We start from the raw sequence: 17,390 nt of genomic DNA on the forward strand, positions 1-17,390 counted from the left end.
CAACACCATAGTGCCCTCCAAGCTAGATGAGAAACTCCGGGCTCTGGGCTTAAACAGCTCGCTGTGCAGCTGGATCCTGGACTTCCTGTCAAGCAGACGCCAGGTGGTTAGAATAGGCAGCAACATCTCCTCATCACTGACCCTCAACTCTGGAGCCCCGCAGGGCTGTGTTCTCAGCCCACTACTGTATTCCCTGTACACACATGACTGTGTGGCAACACATAACTCCAATGCCATTATTAAGTTTGCTGATGACACGACGGTGGTAGGTCTGATCACTGACAATGATGAAACAGCCTACAGAGAGGAGGTGCACACTCTGACACACTGGTGTCAGGAGCACAACCTCTCCCTCAGCGTCAGTAAGACAAAGGAGCTTGTGGTGGACTTCAGAAGAAAAGACAGAGAACACAGTCCCATCACCATCAATGGAGCACCAGTGGAGAGAGTCAGCAGCTTCAAGTTCCTGGGTGTCCACATCACTGAGGAACTCACATGGTCCGTCCACACTGAAGTCGTTGTGAAGAAGGCTCATCAGCGCCTCTTCTTCCTGAGACGGCTGAGGAAGTTTGGAATGAACCGCCACATCCTCACACGGTTCTACACCTGCACTGTAGAGAGCATCCTGACTGGCTGCATCTCCGCCTGGTACGGCAACAGCACCGCCCACAACCGCAAAGCACTGCAAAGGGTGGTGCGAACTGCCAAACACATCATCGGAGGTGAGCTTCCCTCCCTCCAGGAAATATATACAAGGCGGTGTGTGAAAAAAGCTCGGAGGATCATCAGAGACTCCAGCCACCCGAGCCATGGGCTGTTCTCACTGCTACCATCAGGTAGGCGGTATCGCAGCATCAGGACCCGCACCAGCCGACTCCATGACAGCTTCTTCCCCCAAGCAATCAGACTTCTGAACTCTTGATCTCCCACGATCAAAATACATCAGCCCTGCACTTTATTACTCTTTTATCTCACACCGGACTGTCATAAATTATATTACTGTTATTATATTATGTCTCTCTTAACAACTGACTATCAACCGACAGCCTGAATGTCAATACAGTACAATACTGTACATTCTATATATATATATATATATATATATATATATATATATATATATATATATATATATATATATATATATATACTTTTTTTATATATATTTTAATTTTTATTGAATAATGTGTATCAATATAGTATCTATATAGTAAAAAACAAAAAAACAAAAACAGCATATTGTATACTGTACAGTGTATGTTATTATTTGTATATTGTTGAGTGTAATTATGTGTATAACAGATGTTTAAATTGTGTTGTGTTAATTTGATGTTTTAAGTTGAGTGTAATTATGTATAACAGATGTTTAAATTGCGTTGTGTTAATTTGATGTTATTGTAAATTGGTATATGTCTCATCTCTGTCACGACTGCTATGTTGATAGGAACTGCACCCAAGAATTTCACACACCATTGCACTTGTGTATATGGCTGTGTGACAATAAAGTGATTTGATTGATTTGATTTTGATTGATTTGATTTGATTATAGTTCTTGAAGGGGGGCAGGGGGCAACCAATAATCCTCTCAGCAGTCCGAACTGTCCTTTGTAGTCTTCTGATGTCTGATTTCATAGCTGAACCAAACCAGACAGTGTGTTCAGGTGAGATGATTACTGAAACCGATCTAAAATCATGGTAATTCATTGCAAAGAGCTCTAAAATACCTGTAGAGAGCTATCTGTTAGCATTCCCAGTGATTTAAATGGCATTTATTCAGGTAGTGCAGGGTTCCCTGAAATTATGCAATCTGGAGGATGCCATCTTTGTTCAGTTATGGAATCAGGTGTCAAGTGACCAATCATTGGCAGCAAATAGGGTAAAATAGGTCGCAGCGGTGCCATTTTGTGGCCCGTTCTGCATAATGCGGCAGCCCATTTCAGCTTATTGCGGCCCATTCATCCCTGTTTCGCAGCCGGCCCAAAGTCCCTAACATCGATTTTAAAAATATAATCGTGCCTGGTAACAGGTGCATGTAAAATGGCTAGAGATAGCATTTTAGTTTAGCATAAAGCTGAAATCTTCATATGAAAATTTACACAAGGTTTATTTCTATTTCTGCTGCTCCAGACTTGCTTCAGACGTACTTCTCTGTCTGCTCGTGTGAATGTAACACATCTTAAAGTGTTTTACCGCTGTTCAAACACTCTTTGGATCGCATCATTAAATGTTTTCCAACTAAACAGACTAAATATTAATTTAACAAATGACAATAAAATGCAGTCTTTTTGACATTTTTTAGACTTTTTATGAAAAAAGTTTTAGCGCATCAAAATAAAGCTGATGGAAACAGAAATTATTGCTAAAATTTCAAGTGTCTACATAATATTTTTTCGTTTAACTCATAGCGCATAGAGTTTATGTCGATACTTCAAATGTCGTGAAAAACTGGTTTGGAAACACTTTGTCGAGAAAATTGTCATTAACACAAAAATATAGTGCACATGACAGAATTTGCCCCAATCGTTAGCCTGTGTTAATCATGACGGCAAGGTATAGGATCCTTGAAAGCCAATTTATTTTACATGATTATGGATTGATCTTAACGGCATAGCACAGATCTGATGCTGCAAACATGACACTTCCAGGAGTGCCAACACAAATATCTTGTATCATGCACATCGACAAGTGCACGGAGAACAAATGAATGGCCACTGTTTGCGTTTAATTTAATCATGGTAGACATCCGTTTATTCATTAAAGTTGCTTTTCCACACCATTCAAAATAATAGATGGCAGTCATGGAATTAGCCCACAATACAAAAAAAAAAAAAACACCATTTCTATGCACAAAGATGTTTAAAATAAAAAATAAATACACAATACTAGGAGAAAAGCATCAGTGTGCTTTTTTGGAACAGTAACATATAGCCCTATTCTATAAATTTATTGTTTATACTTTTGAAAAATTACCGGCAAAATACCTAGTATTAAATTAAATAAATTACCAAACGAAAAAAGCATAAAATATATATATATATATTTTTAGACCTATATATGCCTTTTCTTTACACAAACTTAAATTAGCCGTACCCTGTTCTGTAGATGAAAAAAGTCGGCTGAATGACATACTCAGAATGTTCTACACTTTTTTCCAGAACTATTTGTCCAATGCCGAGTTCACTTTCATAAAACAAGGACCCTCTTTACCTCGGATCACATTTGCTGAGCTTCTTAAGAAAATGTAAATTGCATTATGATGCCAAAATTAATTTTAGATGATAATCAAGTTCAGCTGGTTGTTAAAAGTTGCTGGACAAATATGCGGGACATAATGCAGTTGTGATTGCGATGCTTTAGATTAGATGATTGTTCAAAATAGCTTATTGAATATCAGGAATGTATCATATGTTAACCCTGATATTACACTGCATCAATTTTTCTTTAATAGTGGTGCACACAGCATATACACATCGATAAATGGTCCTTATACTAAGACTGAAAGTTTCTCCCACTACTTAATGCAGGTTGCCAGCTTGAACAGGGCCATGACGATTCCCTTTTGAGTCGGAACCGGTGGCAACCTGCGATAGGCGCAACATCAGGAGCAATATTACAGTCCTATCAGAAGGGCAATGGTTCCTTTTTGATTGCAATTCCTCCTCTTCTGATTGCTTTTATTTGTGAAATTAAAATGACAGTAAGCTGGCTATTTTCAATGAATTGTCTCAATTCTCTCCCCCTTTTACCAAAACAAAGTGTTTTAGGCATGACGTCATCACGCACAACATTTTTAATCGATAAAAAGGTCATTAGAATGGAAACAGGCAGAAGACGGCAAATTTCACAAGTTTTACGCATTTTCACTTTGTCGATAACAAAATAAGCTAATGGTAGTGACCATAGAGTGGAATTATTATGGTCTATTTATGACCAGTTCATCTCAAATACTTCATATAAACAGACCTACCTCCCTCATCCAATCATTACTCAGGGACGATGAAAGAGCCACATGCGTCCATCTACAGATGCCAAAAACGTTCTATAGCATCTTTTTCCCGACACAGGTAAGTCCAGGGCTGTCTCATAAGGGAGGCGTCACTGTCAGTCTTTGCATTTTATTGCGTGTTTAACTGCAGTGTTTTATTATACTTGTAAATATATTAGTAGTTACATTATACAATCATATCAATATTTTAGATCCCCTAAACCAACCTCATTCCTTAACGTATCCAAATATCAACAATATAAAACATGTAACAGGTAAACGGAGTCACAATAATTTGATTTAAATGACACCATTATATTTTTGAGCACCCAACTCCACCTCTATGCCTAAACCTAACCAATTGTCAGCAATATAAAAAGACAAAACAAGCAGATAAAAAAAAAAAGAAAAAAAAAAGATTTTTTTATACAAAGCACTATAATAATATTCTAAACCATACAATAGCTTCGTGTGAGGAACAGTGAAACTGAAGGTGTCGCTGCCCCTTCGGCATATCACGGCGCCATTTTGTGGCCCGTTCTGCATAACACGGCGGCTCATTTCAGCCTATTCCCGGTTCTCCCGATGGCCAGTCCGCCCCTGATCGGCCCCAAAGTGCGTCGGCCCATCGGGAAAATGCCCGGTATGCCAGATTACCAATCCAGCCCTGGCCCTCCGTGAAGGCGGGGACATCCAAAGAGCTGTAAGGGTGTTTTCACACTTGTAGTTCGGTTCTCTTTGTCCGGACCAAAAACAGAAACTGATACATTTAGTCCTGGTTCGCTTAGCGTTCACACTGACATTTAACACCGAACCTAAAGCTACAAAACAAAAGGCTTTAGGAAAAAGTCACAACCTGATTGGACAGCTTTTGACGTATATTTTGCGATGGAACTTGCCGAACATCCAAAACAATGCTGGCTGCTGGGCTAAATGCGCTCTATTTTTACCAGCTGAGAACAAACGAAGAGAAATAAAATGTGTAAAGGAGTCAAAGCAGTGCCAGAAATTCCTCCGCTGCACACGCAAATGAAGATATACTGCAAGGACGGCTGACGGATTTATATACCATTTTTTATTGTATCCTGTACATTGTATGTTATTTGTATATTGTTGTGTGTAATTATTTGTATTAGATTTTAAATTGTGTTGTGTTAATTTGATGTTATTGTAAATTGGTATATGTCTCATCACTGTCACGAGTGCTACGTTGCTCGGAACTGCACCCAAGAATTTCACACACCATTGCACTTGTGTATATGGTTGTGTGACAAAAGTGATTTGATTTTGATTTGACATTGTTTTCCTTCAAAGGCAACGGGAGGATTACTCCGAATTGCTGTTGGGTGGTGGTGTAACAGGACAAAAGTCTGAGACAAACACTCTCTCTTACATTTACAGGTTCTTTACTGGACATCGGTAACCAAGAAAAATGCTTCACCACCTCATACTTGGTTCAGTAAAATAACAATTTTACTTTTATACAAAAATCTTAAATTTAAAAACACAGTAGGGAGCAGCAGGTCGATAACCATCATAACAACATGCATGAGATATTAAGGGCTTTGTTTACATAGATGTTCAACAATAAATATACAAGCTTTTAAAGTGTAAGCACATCAACACCGATTAATGTTCAGCCAAGGTTTCAAGGCCCTTTTGTCCCACATTCATTACATTAATAACTCATGTGAACCCCCAATACACAGCAATTCAATACATATCCAACACACACAAATTCATAAATACCTTACAATAAATACACACCAAAACAAAAATATCAAAAGTACATACCACTGAAACCAATCAAGCTAAATACAGAACAGCCGTCGATTAGCTACAGTAATTGCGGCATGGAAATGAGGAAAATAACCTGCCTTCATACCCCCACTCAATCACACGCACACACGCACACACACACACACACACACAAGGCGCCAGGGATCACTAGTCATTAATAGTCACAATTAGACCCTGCCCCCCGGCAAAAAGGAACCCAAACAAATCAAACACTTAGTTCATACACTTAAAAGACCTTAAATATAGACTGCTGGCCTCCTCACCTGCTACCGGATGTGGGGTACCCTACTCGGAGAAACATCAAGAACGGCCGCACCAATTTCTAATCATAGTTACTCCAAATTATCCCTCCCAATTTACTCACGCGCACGATACGATACGATACGATAACCAACCCACGTCCCGGCACGGCAGCATTAGGTTTGGAGCTCAACAGTACCAACCAAAATCCCCCTCACACAGGAAACATACCGGCTTTATAGCTTTGAGCACATTAATCAGATGACCAACAGGTGTGCGATCTCATTCCCCGTCAGATGAGACAGGGTGAAAACGCTGCAAACACTGACACTGTCCCTCCTCTTATTTGGATTCAACAGATTACAGTGGAACACGAGGACAATCGGGTTCCAGAGCACGCTTCTTATATTTTTCCTTTTTCGCAAGCGCAGAAAGAGGATTTAAGCATTTCTAGACGTTTCAGTGTGGACTAGCAACTTTTGGAAAACACTTGAAAACTGCAGTGTGGAGGGAAAAGTGTTCTGAAATGAAAACGGTGTTTTCAAATCTTTCCGGATTAATGTGGACGTTGTCTCAACTACCAATCACATCTCATTCAAAAGATACATCCAAACTTGAGCTTGCCGCAGATGGTCACGAGAGACACGAGACATCGCTGACATCAAATCTATGTCATAACAATTTTTGAACGTGTTACAGTTGAACGAGTGTTCGTTAAATAAAAACCTAAATTTGGGTCTGTTCTTCACACGAAGCGATCGGAAGACAAACGGAACAGGTCACTTCAGCAGAGCAGAATGTGTACAGAAAACAACGGATTAAACATTAAACACTGCAAAAGTAATAAATGTTACTGATTTAAATTGAAATGAAAATCATACCCTAACATATCATGTCACGATGACATAATTGTACCCCATAATTTAATTTCCCGATTATAAAATTGTGGTGCACTTTGCGTCATTCCATTGATGGCAAAGGTTTTCACTGAAAGCAATGCGCTTTTGCTGTATGTGTCGGAAACAAGACGCTTGAAGGCTGCTTTTGGAGTCCACGTTGATGTGCAGGGCTCTCGCACAAGCGGCAGTACTTGACACCTTTAGAGTGAGATTGTGTTGATATATCACATTATAGTTTTACTGACCTGTGTTGCTCCGTGGCAGCTGTGTCACTCACAGATCCAGTTTCAAATGGAAAGCGCGAGCACCGAATACCATAATACTCTGCTGCTTTAAGAGGCTGAAGATTTGTTTTACAATTTAAAATGACCCAAGTCTAGACTTCAAAAATTGAACAAATTCATTTAATTCCACTTCATTTCCCTTCATAATTAAGAAACAATCGTCAATGTATCTAGCCCAATACTTCCAGGGCTGGATTGAGACTTAGTGCATTTAGCAGATTATGCAGATCAATCAACAGTGCAAATGTGTCAACAAAATGTGTGATGAATGCAAGTTTCTCACACAGTTCCGATCTTGCGGGCAGATTCTGAGCACTATACAGCAAAGTACACAGCAGACCACCGTGATCAGACACACTCTAACAGGACTGAACAGCATCACTGCACTACTGTGATCCAGACTTCTGAATCATCTCTTTAACATGCCGAAAGTGCACTTGACTACACAGCGAATCTGGATTTATGCCATGTTATAACGAGCTCTTTATAATTTTTGATGAATTACTGCTGCTATGATCGATATAAAATGTGGGTGAGTAAACGATCAAAATTGAAGTCCTTTTTTTACTCTAAATATCCATTTTCATTTCTACATCGGGAAGTCACACGTGGTGCCTGTTTAGTTTTACTTTCACATCTGAAAGTGAAAGTGGAGATTTAGAGTAAAAAAAGTGAATTTAAGTGAATTGTCCCCAAAGTTTTATTTCTGCATGGGCCGCTTGACTGCTCAGAAAACCTCAGAATGTTTTATATCTCATTGGAGACATTTTGATAGTTGCAAGGATTCATAGCTGTAAATGGAAATCCACCTAAGCAGGATCCTTAAAAGCCTATTTTAAATCGTATTCCAGTAATAATAAATGACTGTAATTGGCCCATCCTGGCCAGCACTGAGAAAAGTAACAGGTACCACGTGACAGCGTCATTTCGGTAGCGGTCCGGATCTCTGGACAATAATTTACAACTTAATAATGATAATGAAAAAGATTAATAATCACTGAAATAAAAACGGACCTAAGAAAATTTTTTAAATACCGTTGCGTGGTGCCCCCCTGGACGTGGTGCCCCTGGGCACGTGCCCAATTGCCCATATGGTTAATCCAGCCCTGAGTACTAAATGTAATGCCCAAAAGGATTATTGATGTAAATCTATTTTGAATAACCCATAAAGAGGTTTGCATAACTTGGTGCTATATGTAAGGAGTAGTAAACAAACATTGTTTAATTAACCCACTGTTACCATTGCTACAGCCGAAGAAACTTTTACATTTTATATTCATCATAAACTTTACAAGTTCTTCTTCACCAAAATGGGGTCAGTTTTAGGTGATGGAACAAAGCACATGCCTTTACTCAGCACTTTGTGTTCATTTGACAACTGTTTGTCAGACAAATTTTATCCAACATTGACATCTCTCTCTGTATAGACTGTTCCTTAAAATCAGTAAGTACAGTTGCAATCAAAATTATTCAACTCCCCAAGACAGTAAGGATTTACAAAGGTAAGCTTTTCTGATGACCCAGAATTTTTAAACTTTACATCTATATCAGTTGAGTGACACATTCAAAGTCATAGTGTGAATATAGAACCTAATATTTCTAAATAGCAGGATTTTTTCAAAATACAGCCGTCATAATTATTCAACCCCTATTGCATGTAGCTGTTTCTTAAATATGTAAGGCTACACAAGTAATTGTTTTAAAACAAAATTAAGTCATCAATCTTCAATGGGACTTATTTAAGTTTTAAAATTTAAGTTTAGCGTAAGCAAAAATGTATTTCTATGCAAAAAATGCAATTAAAAATAAGCTGTCTCAAAAGTAAATAGAGGAGATTATTTAATAAACAAGAAAAGTCATGGCTAAAAGTACATTTCCAAGGCACTTCAATTTCCAATAGACAAAGTTGGCAGCACCATTCATACATTTTTTAAATATGGTACAACAGCAACCTTCTTGGGGTGTGGAAGAAAGCAGAACTTCACCAAGGGAAATGTTGACTTGAATATTCAAGAAGTAATTAGGAAAGACCTGTGGAGTCCTGGAAGAAGGTTTTATAGATGTATGACACTAAACTGAAAATGAGTTTTACACCCATGGGTCAGCAGTACGTCTGGAGTAAGATGACAAGGTGATGACAAGAAGGACACCATCCCCACAGTCAAGCATGGAGGTGGGTCAGTCCTGTTATGGGGGTGTTTTGCGACTGCAGGAAACGGCTATCCTGACTATGTGACTGACACCATGGATTCTTACAGGTATCAGGCCATTTTGGCATGAAAAATGTGATGCCTTCAGTGTGTAAATTGAAGCTTGGTGATCACTGGACTTTCCAGCAAGACAATAACACCAAGGATACATCCAAGTTGTCCAAAATCTGGTTCAGGGATAGGTCATGGAATGTCCTTAAATGGCCCTTTCAGTCCATCATTAAAATCCCATTGCAAACCTTTGTTGGGATATCAAGGAAGCAGTGGCAGCACAGAAACCAAAGAATGTCAGTGAGCTGGAAGCTTTTGCTCATGAGAAATGTGTAAAAATTCTAATAGAGAGGTGTCCGAAGCCTGAGAACACTTACCTGAAACATTTATTTGCTGTTATTAAGGATAAAGGATGCTCCACAAATGACTGACTTTGGGGGTTGAATATTTTTGACATGACATTTGTGGAGAGAATTAGTTTTTTCTATTTTAAAATTTGGGTAAACTGAACTCTTTGTTCTCAAAATCACTCAAATGTGTATTAAAAACTTACTTTGACTATTTACTGAGGTTTTAGTTGATGTGTTTTAATTCGCATCACCAGAATGTATTGCTGGTCAGGGGGGTTGAATAATTTTGATTGCAACTGTATATGCACTTTAATATTTCAGTGGGACTGAAAAAATAATTAACCTTTTCAAATGTCACATAAAAGCTTTAGTCAGACTGAAATCATACCAGTCTGATTTTTGCAAAGCTGGACTACCAGACCTAGATAATGTTATTGTACCTTGGCTTTGTCCAGCATGTATACACATTAATCATAGCTGTGCACATGCTCTGAAAGACAAAGGTAATGTGCATATTATCCCAGCTAATTTGTAGCTGGGTGTAGTTACTCTACATTTCCAATGGGTAGCACATTTTTTAATATTTAACCAACTTTTTCTTTTGATAAATTAAATGTCTATTTTTTTGTAGTTGTTTTTTTTTTAGATTTCCTTTCCTTAAATCGACGACTTTTTATAACAATTTATGTGTCTTTTATCTTGTGTGTTTTCTGCGTCAATTCAATCGCTGTATTGCTAAGCAAAATAAAAACTTCAAACTTCAAATAATTTCTGCATCAGGTTCAAAAATAAACAAATCATTGGATATTATCTAGAAATAAAAAATCAAGTCCTAAGATAAAAACCTTGCAATCATGAAAACTCATACTTTGGTCCCAACAGTGTGTTTATTGTTAATAACTACGTTATAACAGTCAACAAAATGCAAAAGACACACATTCACAGTTTAAAGTGTTTTTGTGTGTGTAGCTTTAGTTATTATTTACAGATTATCCTCTAACTCCCATGAGTCATTCCACTTTAGGCCGCTGGGAAAAAAAAGGGAAATATTAACATTTTCCACATTCAGATTTCTACATACAATCACTTTAAATGTACTTATGGTTGCACTTTACAATAAGGTTGCATAGTTGTATATCAAAAGAAAATATTGCATTCATTAACATATAGAAGTATGTTAAGTATGGGCTAAAGACTGGATATAAAAAAGACTACAGGTAAAAAGGGGTAATGTTATAAAATGGATCTCAGTAACATCATAAGGGACATAATATGGAAAAAATGAAAATAATGCACTCACCAACCCGGGCAAGGAGCCCATCTAATTAGCACCTCACACTCACCGTCCTTGAAAACGAAAAAATATTTTACAAGAAATTACAGATAAAAGAACATCCCTACCCTCTTAAGCTATGGCCACACTAGGCTTTGAGGATGTGAAATTATTTCAGACAACGCAACGGACAAGATATGATGTCACGCTCAAGGGCTTCTGGTTTTAATAAATAATAAATCACAAATAATATTATATTGAAAATGTTAAAATCTATAATTTTCTAATTTTCCTGCAACAATAAAACATGCCACTTTGAAATATGTATTATGTGTTTTAAGCCAAGCTGTCAGTGTAACGTTTCAGTCTTTTTTGGTCATATTTATCTTCTTGTCATCCAAATTCACAGGTCTTGAACTTTTGTCTGCAGTGAAAATTTCTTCTCCGGTTAATTGTGTTTGAATGGAAGTGAATGCAGCACAAAGTGTAGTGTGAAAACAGCTTTAGTAAAGTTCCAACTTTCTGCTCCCTGCACTAAAATTGGTGTAAAGCAAACAGCAATATTATTTCACATTAAGTGTGAATTGGCACTAACAGATATAGTCTATAGAGTTTTACCAAGTGATCACATCAGACACCTGTGTGTAAGAGCACAAAAGTTCTGCAAGTAAAAATCCCATTTATTTTCTCCACAGACGAAATGATTTTTAAAGATAAATTAAAAACCTGAAAAGACAGAGGTTGCTCCGAGGTTGCTAATTGATGTTGTATGTCTTTGTTGAAGCCATCAGTCTGTGTTATTTAAACTTATTTTTTTAGAAATTGTGTTTAATAGTGGAATTCTTGAGGAACAACTACCCATGATACTGAAGAGAAAGATTCACCAATCAGAGAGTCGCAGCATAGAAACCGTGATAAGTGAACTCTGCAGGGACCGGCCACTTCCATGACGCAATCAAGTTGGTCTCCCTACACTTTCAAACTATTTATATATTTATACATATCGGAGTACTTTGCTATAAACCTAAAACATATTGTTTACATAATGTTTATACATCTATACTCAACAACTCTAAATAAATAGTTTTATATTAATCCATAATTTATTATTCGATTACGTCATTCGCAATGCTTCACTGGATTCAAGACGTTAAGTACACAGTCTTGTACCAGATTTTAAAATAAATTTTAGTTTCAAATCAATGTTTGTAATGTTGTGATTCACCTTGGAGCTGGTTGGTTTGGTTCATCCCTTACACCGGTTTCACATATCCTCCGTGAGCGGGGCATGAGCAGCGTGTTTTCATTTCAGCGCCCATATTAACAGATTATACCCTTCACATTGCAAGCGTGAGTCATGAGGTGAAGCGTCCTAGAAGTGTCCCAGACGCGCCAGTGAGCGGATAGTTTCGACACGAGCATATTTTGTCGCGCGGCTCACACTGAACTCTCTCATGCTGGCTCTGGGTGCAGTAGAAAACTAAAATAATCAGGAGATTATAGAAAAAACCCCACAAAAAATTAAATAGAACCAACTATACGCTACAATTTAAAGGTCTGCATCTTGACCAACCTTTTTGGAAATTTCAGTCTTTCCCCATTCAAGCAGATAGGAGCTATTTTTTTGTCACTCGTTTAAAAAGAAAACAGCTGCCCAGCCTGCCCGAGTGGACTGACTTGCCTTGAAAGGGACTTTGATATATTAACCAATCATGACCAAGTATGCTGATAAACAAGTGTATGTGACTGTCCACCATTGCCATAGGAACCTAGAAAAGAGAGGCCAATGTGAAAGCCAAAACGCAATGCGTTGCTCATGCTCCGCTCACAGAGTATGTGTGAATCTGGCGTTAGAATGCTTTAATGAAAAATGTTATGAAATCGCTATGGACAAAATGGGAAAAACACCTCCAGAACTAAGATGGCTGAAAAAGTGGGCAGGCACTGTTGAGCTCTACTCTTGACGTTGACATCTTTGATTCTGCTTCCAATTAATTTCTGTCCAATTTACTACCCAGACTGCCTAGATGTATGCTTATACCACAGATTTAAAAGCAAACCTACTTTCATGCCATGGTGATGAATATTCAAGATGTTATCAGGTATAGTGCTGTAGATCTCCAGCAATGTACAGTGGCAAGAAAAGTATGTGAACCTTTTGGAATTAGCTGTTTTTTCTGCATTAATTGGTCATAAAATGTGATCTCATCTTCATCAAAGTCACAAGTATAGACAAACACAATGTGCTTAAGCTAACAACATACAAACAATTATAATCTTTCATGTCTTTATTGGACACATCCCATTAAACTTTCACAGTGCTGTGGAAAAAGTATATGGAACATTGGATTTAATAACTGGTCAATCCTCCTTTGGCAACAATAACTTCAACCAAGCGTTGCCGGTAGCTGCGGATTAGACCTGCACAACGTTCAAAAGGAATTCTGGACCATTCTTCCTTACTGAACTGGTTCAGCTCATAGGGTGTCCGGTGTGAATGTCTCTCTTGAGGTCCTTCCACAGCATCTCTATTGGGTTAAGATCTTGGCTCTGACTGGGCCACTCCAAAGGGTGGATTTTCTTTTTTTGAAGCCATTCTGTAGTGGATTTACTTTGATGTTTAGGGTCATTGTCCTGCTGCATCACACAACTTCTACTGAGATTCAGCCCCAAATCATTATGCTCCCTCCACCGTACTTCACCGTTGGGATGATGGTTTCATGTTGGTATGCACTGCTCTTTTTATGCCATACGTAGTGCTGCGTGTTCTTCCCAAACAATTCAACCTCAGTTTCATCAGTCCACAAACATTTTTCCCAGTAGTGTTTTAGAATGTCAAGGTGGTCTTTGGCAAACTTCAGGCACGCAGCAATGTTTTTGTTGGAAAGCAGTGGCTTCCTTCGTGGTGTCCTGCCATGGACACCAAGCCTTTTGAATGTTGTCCGTATAGTTGACTCCTAAACAGAGATGTTAACTAGTTCCAATGATTCCTTCAAGTCTTAAACTGTCACTCTAGGGTTCTTCTTTACCTCACTGAGCAGTAAGACAAAGGAGCTTGTGGTGGACTTCAGAAGAAAAGACAGAGAACACAGTCCCATCACCATCAATGGAGCACCAGTGGAGAGAGTCAGCAGCTTCAAGTTCCTGGGTGTCCACATTACTGAGGAACTCACATGGTCCATCCACATTGAAGTCGTTGTGAAGAAGGCTCATCAGCGCCTCTTCTTCCTGAGACGGCTGAGGAAGTTTGGAATGAACCGCCACATCCTCACACGGTTCTACACCTGCACTGTAGAGAGCATCCTGACTGGCTGCATCTCCACCTGGTACGGCAATAGCACCGCCCACAACCGCAAAGCACTGCAAAGTGTGGTGCGAACTGCCAGACACATCATCGGAGGTGAGCTTCCCTCCCTCCAGGAAATATATACAAGACGGTGTGTGAAAAAAGCTCGGAGGATCATCAGAGACTCCAGCCACCCGAGCCATGGGCTGTTCTCACTGCTACCATCAGGTAGGCGGTATCGCAGCATCAGGACCCGCACCAGCCGACTCCATGACAGCTTCTTCCCCCAAGCAATCAGACTTCTGAACTCTTGATCTCCCATGATCAAAATACATCAGCACTGCACTTTATTACTCTTACTCTTATATCTCACACCGGACTGTCATAAATTATATATTATATTATATTCTCTCTTAACAACTGACTATCAACCGACAGCCTGAATGTCAATACAGTACAATACTGTACATTCTATATATACTATATATACTTTTTTATACATTTTTATTTTTTATTTTTATTGAATAATGTGTATCTATATAGTGCATATTGTATACTGTACAGTGTATGTTATTATTTGTATATTGTTGTGTGTAATTATGTGTATAACAGATGTTTAAATTGTGTTGTGTTAATTTGATGTTATTGTAAATTGGTATATGTCTCATCACTGTCACGACTGCTATGTTGATCGGAACTGCACCCAAGAATTTCACACACCACTGCACTTGTGTATATGGCTGTGTGACAATAAAGTGATTTGATTTGATTTGATTTGATTGATTAGCCTAGGGGTTCACTTGCTTTTTCTACAGCACTACGAATGTTTAATGGGATGTGTTAAAAAAAGACATGAAAGATTATAATTGTTTGTGTGTTGTTAGCTTAAGCACATTGTGTTTTGTCTATACTTGTGACTTTGATAAAGATGAGATCACATTTTATAACCAATTAATTTAGAAAACCAGCTAATTCCAAAGGGTTCACATACTTCGCCACTGTAGCTCAGACACACTGTTCTGCTGTACATAGTTTCAAGCAACATGCTTCACTACCAACAATTTTCACTGATTACTACTGATTAATTTCAACTCTGTAATTTTACCTGTCTTATTCTTTTTTCTAGAATTTCTTCATAGGGAAAGACATCCATTGTCGGATGCACTGTGCAATCTGCAAGAAGAAAAAAAAGAAAAGAAAACATATTATCTACATCTTATTTACATACGCTTATACCAGTAGTAAGGAGTGTGGAGTCTGTTTTACATTTTTACCTATTGACTAAGAGGTAGTATACTTCTCATGTACTGTATAAATTAGCTAATACAGTGTCAACGGAAAAAAGTAACCTTGGATTTTAAAAGGATAGTTCACCCCAAAATGCATGGGGGTGAGTAAATTTGACAAAATATTAAATTTGGTGAACTATCGATTTCAAGAAAATACTGAGAGCAGGTTTGATACAAAATATTTGTCACAATTACTGGCAACTATGCTAAAAAAAAAACTCCCAAATAATTATATTTATGACTACCTTTAAGTGTCTCCCAATTCATGTATTAAATTCTAGAGGTTAATTGTTGCAGAGCTTAAGAAATAAGTAATCGTTTACCAAGTAACCAAAACAGGCCAACAGATTACAGGACACTTTCAGTTAGACTATAATACTATACTCACAGAATATTTGGACACCCACTTGCACATCATTCTTCTACAAACAAACACAAACCTAAAAATTACCTTTGTATGAAACACATTTTTCACTTTCTTCCTGTTGTGCATCTAGTTGAAGACATAAAACAGTAGTGTCACTCCACAACCTCAATTTAGTGTTAATAGTACATCTTGCCACAGCAAAATTCATGTAAACTTGAACATACATAAAAAAAAGCAAAAAGCTGGGTTACAGTGAGGCACTTACAATGGAAGTAAATGGGGCCAAATGCCAATCCATAAATGTTAAAATACTCAAAAATACAGCCACAAGATGTGAACAATATGCATGTTAATATGATTTTAGTGTGCATACTAACCTTAAAGTAAACTAAACTGTAAAGTGCAATCCAAATCTAAGATGTCCACATCTGTCCACGTTAAATCTAAGAATATACAGTAGATGTATCTGGTGTCCAGGAAACACAACAGACAAAATAAAGGCTGCTGTATCATAACATGTTTAAATTATGTGCTATTTTTTATTCTGAACATAACATACCTTTAGATATAGTGAGAGTGGGGAGTTTAGAGCAGAGAGACGGGGCGACGTGTGGCTGGAAAGCCGGTGGCTGGGCAGTTCTTAACTGGGTGGCTAATAATAATTAGTAATAATAACGTAAGTGTGATATTATAATAAAACCAAAACAAGTAATTTGTCTCTCAAACTAAATGGTACCCTTACCATTTATCAGCCCAACAAAAATCCGGCGCATGATAATCAGTGCCTCCTTACACTGGGGAAGGTCATTTGTGATGGGGCACAGGCACTCTGCCACCATCTTGGACCCTCTTTTCCTCCCCAACAGAAAAAGAGGGTACATGCCCAGCAGTTGCCACTTGTGAAGCTGAAAGACAAGAGTCAAATGGGTTTTTTAGATATCATAGCTGCTTAGATATGCCTGATTATAAACCAATAATACATAATGTTTCATAATCTTGAAAAAAGAAACAATGCTAGAACAAATTAAGACAACTGGTCTAAAAAGTGGTAAAGTCCTTTCATAATAAATGACACCACCAATTTACAATGTAAGTGACTTCTGTAATGTCTTACCAGGAGATTTGTTTCATCAAATAATTTATTTGTTGACCCGTTCTCTCTCTGAGTACAGGCCCATGTCGCATCATATTTTTTCATTTTGTTTTGAAGCTTTTGTTTCATGGGCTGTGCCACCCCACATGCCTTGCAAACCTTGGTGGCAACACCAAAGGACATGTTGCAGTTTATACAGTTTTTCATGCTCACTTTGATTGATTCCATTTTCTAAAAGAGATGAAACAAAAAAAGAGGACAAGTAGATTCATGAGAGGTGTGGTGTAATTACAAAAAGGTATCACTGACACTAACTGAGACTG

The 17,390-nt window shown here is 38.1% G+C and overlaps 1 protein-coding gene across 6 annotated transcripts in view; it reads right to left on the minus strand.

The window, feature by feature from the left end:
- Window positions 1–10,604: 10,604 nt before the first annotated feature.
- Window positions 10,605–17,390, minus strand: part of LOC127442863 (E3 ubiquitin-protein ligase lubel-like) — a 31,501-nt gene continuing 24,715 nt past the window's right edge. For 3 of the 6 annotated variants that reach the window (XM_051701139.1, XM_051701140.1, XM_051701138.1), the window contains 7 exons: window positions 17,089–17,298; window positions 16,717–16,879; window positions 16,534–16,626; window positions 16,059–16,100; window positions 15,424–15,491; window positions 11,060–11,106; window positions 10,605–10,787 (listed from right to left, as the gene is read on the minus strand). In XM_051701139.1, coding sequence (XP_051557099.1) covers window positions 10,742–10,787; window positions 11,060–11,106; window positions 15,424–15,491; window positions 16,059–16,100; window positions 16,534–16,626; window positions 16,717–16,879; window positions 17,089–17,298 — 669 coding nt within the window. In that variant the 3' untranslated portion in view covers window positions 10,605–10,741. Of the gene's footprint in view, window positions 10,788–11,059; window positions 11,107–15,423; window positions 15,492–16,058; window positions 16,101–16,351; window positions 16,441–16,533; window positions 16,627–16,716; window positions 16,880–17,088; window positions 17,299–17,390 lie in introns of those variants that run through there. The other 3 variants (XR_007897534.1, XR_007897535.1, XR_007897537.1) reach the window with 3 other exon arrangements.

The sequence above is a fragment of the Myxocyprinus asiaticus genome, chromosome 6, assembly GCF_019703515.2.
Source record: "Myxocyprinus asiaticus isolate MX2 ecotype Aquarium Trade chromosome 6, UBuf_Myxa_2, whole genome shotgun sequence".
NCBI lineage: Eukaryota > Metazoa > Chordata > Actinopteri > Cypriniformes > Catostomidae > Myxocyprinus > Myxocyprinus asiaticus.